This window comes from Macrobrachium rosenbergii, chromosome 47, assembly GCF_040412425.1.
Source record: "Macrobrachium rosenbergii isolate ZJJX-2024 chromosome 47, ASM4041242v1, whole genome shotgun sequence".
In the NCBI taxonomy this organism is placed as follows: Eukaryota; Metazoa; Arthropoda; class Malacostraca; order Decapoda; family Palaemonidae; genus Macrobrachium; species Macrobrachium rosenbergii.
The window spans coordinates 15,672,709-15,679,592 of NC_089787.1; the positions used below are offsets into that span (position 1 = coordinate 15,672,709).

At 40.4% G+C, this 6,884-nt stretch overlaps 1 protein-coding gene across 1 annotated transcript; it reads right to left on the bottom strand.

The window, feature by feature from the left end:
• Positions 1-2,005: 2,005 nt before the first annotated feature.
• Positions 2,006-5,687, bottom strand: LOC136830871 (uncharacterized). The gene is made up of 3 exons (XM_067090842.1): positions 5,024-5,687; positions 4,162-4,406; positions 2,006-3,835 (listed from the first exon to the last, which is right to left on the bottom strand). The coding sequence occupies exons 1-3, from the start codon at positions 5,685-5,687 to the stop codon at positions 2,006-2,008; spliced, it is 2,739 nt and encodes a 912-aa protein (XP_066946943.1).
• Positions 5,688-6,884: the final 1,197 nt, after the last annotated feature.

Below are 6,884 nucleotides of genomic sequence, written 5' to 3' on the forward strand. Positions count from 1 at the left end.
CAATAAATCAATTGCCAGACCAGACAAAGATTTACCACACACTAGACTTTAGGTAATACGCACTCAAAGAGGGTGACAAAAAAGATCAAATGCCTAAATTTAACAAATGATTTATTTATAAGACAAACTTAATAATTAAAGAGTCCCCGAAAACCTGCTTGAGGAACTAGAAAAAAAAACATGCAAGCATATACAATACCCTCACACATACCTCAATCTCCTACCTAACTATTATACCGAAGAGTAAGAGAGAAATGTCACAGTAGTAGAACGAAATCAACACTCACTCACGTGTACACGATAGGCGGAGACACAGTGAAGAAACTTAACACTAATAACTGACTTTTTCCTTAACACTAATATTTACAAAACAAATGAGATACACCTTAATTCCTACAAATAATAAACGTTCGGCAAATATGCTGAAAATACACTGAAACTGCTTCAGTCCAGGAAACTGTCTATAAAAACTCCTACGGAGCTTCCGCTTGATGCTTTGAAGCAATACTCCGACGGGGTAGTCCACTCACAGAGGAGAACAAATATAGGCAAAAGGGGATGCTCACCCTTCTCCGGCCTCAGAAGGCCTCCTGACGATTCCCGGAGACAGCAGTGCACTCGTCAATGCAAGGGATGGGCCTTGCTCGCAGGTGGGCAAAAGCAAACCCACAGACAAGCTCGCACAAGAGGGCACAGGGCACACCCTCTCCACCAACAGCGGCCTCACGTTGAAAATAAGCGAGCGTCAAAAGTCCTGGCCTTGGCCAGAAGGCAGTGTTGCAGCCAACAAATGACGACGAGTGCAGAGGGAATATAGGATGCTGAACCTCCCTTCGGGGAACCGAAACTATGAATCCTTGCCTGATGGAAAACTCCCCCACATCAAGTAAGGGCGACGAGAAAAGCAGCGAAAAACCATCGGGCGAAAGAGGCAATTGCTGAAGACGATACTCCGCTCGTTGAAGTATGAAAAAAAAAGAAACAAGCGGATAAATATAACTATATAACAATAAATACAAAATCCTTGAGAGGAGCGAAAAGAACCAACAAGCAGTTTCTCGTGACTTTTGTAAAGATGAAAATTTAATTTACGTTAAAGAGAAACCAGAGAAAAAATTTAATTAGTAGTTACAGCTCCCTTCTCAAAGGAAAAAAATAATTTATTATTTTTTTTTTAAGACAAGGCAAAAATCTAAGTAGAAAAGGCGAGGCAAAAATTAATGTAGAATTAAAATTATTCTTTTCTAACAGTTAAATGTAAGGAACCAATAACGTTAAAAAAAAAAATCTAACAAAATTATTTGTGTTAAGAAAAGAAATATTACCGAGGCTTAACTAAATACGCCTCAAACAGTCCTGTTAAAGAAAAGACAGTTAGCACAAAATATACGGAGTCCTGAAACAATAACACATGGCCACTTTATCCCCTAGCTCCATCAAACGACCTAGAAAGGACATCGGGTACAGTATTTGCATTCCCAGCTATATGCTGTATAGATAAAGGATACTCCTGCAAAAGCAAACTCCAGCGTAAAATACGCTGATTCTTGTCCTTAAATTTATTCAAAAATATTAATGGATTATGATCAGTATAAACTTTTATGGGCTCGCGCAGAGGCTGACAAATATACATCAAAATGAATGATGGCTTTGACCAAGCACAAGGCTTCCTTCTCAATAGTCGAGTATCTGCGCTCCGCAGGTAACAGTTTCTTTGAGAAGAATGCGACGGGATGCATGGATCCTTCGCAGTCCTTTTGAAGGAGGACGGCACCTATTCCTATGTCACTTGCATCAGTGGATAAACAAAAGGGGAGAGAGAAATCAGGTGAACGTAATAAAGGAAAAGTTATTAATGTAGATTTCAAACTTTCAAATGCTTTCTGACACTCGCCATTCCACACAAATTTCACAGTTTTCTTTAATAATTCAGTCAGGGGACTAGCAAGGTCAGAAAAATTCTTTATAAATCTGCGATAATAGCCCACCATTCCTAAGAACCGTCTCACACCCTCTTATTCTGAGGTGCTGGGAAGGTGGTAATCGCTTCTACATTCGCTTGTTTGGGAGCGACTTTACCCAGGCCAATTTCATGCCCAAGATAAATCACTTTTGCCTGAGCAAAATCGCTCTTTCTTAGATTAATTACAAGCCCAGCCTTCCACAGAGCCTCAAACAAAGCCTTAATTCGTTTGAGGTGTGTCTCCCAGTCATCACTGTAGACCACCAAATCATCAATGTAAACAACACATCCTTCCAAACGACTAGTTATAAAGTTCATCAGCCTCTGAAAGGTGGCGGCTGCATTCTTCATCCCAAACGGCATGACCTTACATTCAAACAAACCATCACCTGTAACAAAGGCTGAGATTTTCTTTGCCCTGGGTGTAAGACCTACCTGCCAATAACCTTTTAGTAAATCGAACTTACTAATATACCTGGCAGACCCTACCCGGTCAATGCAATCTTCCACCCGAGGCAAAGGGAAGGAGTCTGTTTTAGTGACAACGTTCACCTTTCGATAGTCAAAGCAGAGGCGGTGCTCTCCGCCTTCCTTCTTAACCAAGACCACAGGCGAACTCCAAGCACTACAGCTTGGCTCAATGAGATCATGGTTAAGCATATAATTTACCTCATCTTTGACTATCTCTCTTTTGAGGGGGTTCAGCCTATAGGGACACTGCTTAATGGGCTGAGCCTCCCCAACATCTACATCATGTTGCAGGATATTTGTCCTACCTGGCGCGTCCTGAAAAAGATCTTTGTACTCATTGATTAGATTAATTAAAGATTTGGCCTTACCAGAGTCTAGGTGCTGAAATTTAATATTAAGATTATTTAAAATATCAGAGTTATTACTCAACCCATTTGGACTTACTGACAATTTGTCACTCAAAAAAGATTCTACTTCTACATCTACGACACCTACTGGTTCAACATTCACATTATCATCCCTACTAATATATGGCTTAATCATATTTATATGACAAATTCGGGATTTCCGCCTCTTATCCGGTGTTTCAATTAGGTAATTTACATCATTTATTTTCTTAAGTATCTTCCACGGACCTGAAAATTGGGCTTTCAAAGGATTGCCAGGTATGGGAAGCAACACTAGCATTTCGTCACCAATATCAAAATTCCTTATACGAGTGCCTACATCATACTTATACTTCATGGACACTTGGGCTTTTGCCAGGTGTTCCTGAGCGAAAGATCGCGCTCGATGCAATTTTTCCTGTAAAGTGGAGACATAATCTAAAACATTAACATCAGGACTATCTCCCTCCCAATGTTCCCTTACCACATCCAGGGGCCCCCTGACACAATGGCCAAAAATTAACTGAAATGGAGAAAAACCAACAGACTCATTAGGAATTGACCGTATAGCGAACAATGCATACGGCAACTCCTTATCCCAGTCATTACCTGTCTCAAAACAGAATTTCTTTAACACTGATTTGAGAGTCTGATGAAATCTCTCCACCTGACCCTGACTTTCTGGATGATAAGGTGAAGAAGTTATATGATTAATCCCTAGTTCAGTCATTCGCTTTCTGAAATATTTACTGGTAAAGTTTGTTCCACAATCACTTTGTACCAATTTTGGAAAACCAAACCTTGTGAAAAATCCAATCAGACAATCAACAACTTTCTCCGCCCGAATACTCCTCAGCGGGAGGGCCTCAGGGAAGCGGGACATCCTATCTACGATAGTCAAAATGTACTCATTTCCGCCGCGCGTCCGCGGCAAAGGGCCCACTACGTCTATGACCACCTCCCTGAATGGCTCTCCGACTGCCGGGATGGGAATAAGAGGAGCTTTCGGTACCTTCTGATTGGGTTTTCCAACAAGTTGACAAACTCTACACGATAAAACATGACTCTTGACATCCTTGCGCATCCCTGGCCAATAAAAGATTCAGCTAATTTTTGAAAAGTCTTTCTTACACCAAAATGACCAGATAAATTATTTTCGTGCGCGAGGAATAAAAGTTTATCACGATACCTATTAGGGACCATTAACTGTCTCCTGACCTCTACCTGATCCGCAGGTGCATCCGCCGACCTGCTAAAACGGTAGATCAAACCTCCTCCTTGACGATTAAAGGTTTGCGTCAAATCCGGGAATACCAAGGTTATACTCAGTAAATTCTTTACCTTGTTCCTTTTGAACGTTTTCACGTCCCAATCAATATTAACAAAATTATTGTTTTCATCACTACCACTGCTACTACTACTACTACTACTACTACTACTACTACTACTACTACTGCTGCTGCTACGAGTCATACAGTCGGTCACCTGTCTATCAACTACTTCTAAATCAAGATTGACGTCTCCAAGGTCAACTTCTTGTGACTTTGAACGGGTCACAACCGAGACAGGCTCACACGATACGCCCACTTCGGGCACAATTGTCAAAATAGGTAATAAAAATTATCATTATCAGAGGCCAAATCATTTCCTAACAACAGGTGAATACCAGGGACTGGCAAACTGCTAACTACCGCGAGTTTAGCCATCCCAGAAAAATACTTCGATTGAACATACATGTTCTCTAGAGGGTAAGAGGAAACAGAGTTAGGAAAACCCCCTAACACAACAAACTCATTATTAGCAAATTTAAATCTTTCGGGAACTGCTGTTTTCAAAATGAGTGATTGCGCGGCACCAGTATCCCTCAAGATTTTAACTCTCCGTGAAAAACACTTGTCACAATCGGAATATACTGTCCCGTCCGAAATATATTTCTGGAATTTCAGTCACTTATCATTTTCATTTACTACCATCTGCCTTTGTTTATTCTCAGTAACTAGTCCTATAGGATTTTGATTATTTTCCAACTGCCTTTTCCGAAGGAAACAATTCGCCTTTAGATGCCCTGTCCTGTTACAATAAAAACATCTTACCCTATTAGATTGGGAATTCTGTTTTCCGTAGCTCCAATCACCATTATTGGGCCGCTGGCTGTTCACAAAACTCTGTGATTTCACACTACCTTTATTATCATTACCATTACCTCTGTCATTATTAATATTATTATTACTACCATTCTTCCTATGACTCTCAAAGACCTTCCTTCCGGATGACTGTTTAAATTTCCGCTGGGGCTGAAGGAACCTGCTCTGGCCATCATTATTACCTAAAGGCTCCTCTTTATGGGTAAGAGCGTACTCATCAGAGGAGACGGCGAGCTCCTGTACCGAATCTATTTTCAGCTCCTCTAGATGAATACGCATCTCCCTAGACACATGCCTTTTAAACTCCTCTGCCAAAACAAGCTCCCTCAACTTAGCGAAGTCATCCACCTCTTTTGACTTTAGCCAGTCATCCAGAAATTGGGTCTTTTTCCTAGCAAATTCAACATAAGTTTCACCTACTTCTTTCTTTAAATTCCTAAATTTTTGTCGATAAGCCTCTGGTACCAGATCATAAGCTTTTAAGATAATAGACTTCACACTATCATAATCTGAAGCCAGAGTCTCATCCAAAGTATTGTAAACCCTTTGTGCTTTCCCAATAAACCTGCACTGAATTAACGTGGTCCACATATCGACTGGCCACTCTAACTTCCTCGCTAACCGCTCAAAAGCGACAAAAAACTCATTGACATCTTCCTCCGAAAATTGAGGCACGAGTTTCAAAGCCGTAAACATATTGAACTTGCCCTCATCGCGAGACATATTAGACTGAATATTGTTACTACCTTGTTTAAGGGTAATTTGCAAATTCAACACCTGAATTTCATGGACACGTTCTTTAGCCCGTTCATCGGCCTGGAGCTGTAAAGCTTTCAAATCTAACTCACGAATACGAGCTTTTTCCCGTAACAGTTCTAATTGACCGTCTTATAACCAGAGACCTCATCAATATTATCCCCATTATTTAACCCTTCTTCCAAGCCGTCAGCTTCACCTACCTTTTCTAGTTCCTTTTCCTTTTCTTTATACTCCTTAGCAGCCCTAATCACCTGGAACAAAAGATGTCCTTTCTTTACCTCTGTGGCCAAACCTAAATTCAGGAACTCCGATATAATGTACAACTGATCTCTTTTGAGCTCAAACAAGTTCCTCTCCCAATTAGGATCAGCTAAAAACCTGACTACAGAAGCCTCTTCCCCATCCTCAAAATAATGCATTTTGATAAGTTTCAAAACTGGGGACCTGCTCCTATCAACTTAAATCACTTCAATGGCTCCTGCACCTCTCCGAGAGTTTCTTACCCAAAGCCTACGTTGCTGAACAGAGGATCCTGTCACGGTCGCCAAAATTTGTTAAGAACTCTTCAACAAGAGCCACAAATTATTTTTTTTTTTTTTTTTAAACCAGGTCCTCTGTTCAATAAATCAATTGCCAGACCAGACAAAGATTTACCACACACTAGACTTTAGGTAATACGCACTCAAAGAGGGTGACAAAAAAAGATCAAATGCCTAAATTTAACAAATGATTTATTTATAAGACAAACTTAATAATTAAAGTGTCCCCGAAAACCTGCTTGAGGAACTAGAAAAAAAAACATGCAAGCATATACAATACCCTCACACATACCTCAATCTCCTACCTAACTATTATACCGAAGAGTAAGAGAGAAATGTCACAGTAGTAGAACGAAATCAACACTCACTCACGTGTACACGATAGGCGGAGACACAGTGAAGAAACTTAACACTAATAACTGACTTTTTCCTTAACACTAATATTTACAAAACAAATGAGATACACCTTAATTCCTACAAATAATAAACGTTCGGCAAATATGCTGAAAATACACTGAAACTGCTTCAGTCCAGGAAACTGTCTATAAAAACTCCTACGGGAGCTTCCGCTTGATGCTTTGAAGCAATACTCCGACGGGGTAGTCCACTCACAGAGGAGAAC

Excerpts from the sequence above, each read along its gene's own strand:
- LOC136830871 (XM_067090842.1), bottom strand. The coding sequence starts at position 5,687 with ATGTCTCGCGATGAGGGCAAGTTCAATATGTTTACGGCTTTGAAACTC. Across the intron at positions 4,407-5,023 it reads TAATATTAATAATGACAGAG|TGGGCGTATCGTGTGAGCCT; the intron begins GTAATGGTAATG and ends TTGTGCCCGAAG. Across the intron at positions 3,836-4,161 it reads AAACGTTCAAAAGGAACAAG|AAGGTACCGAAAGCTCCTCT; the intron begins GTAAAGAATTTA and ends AAACCCAATCAG.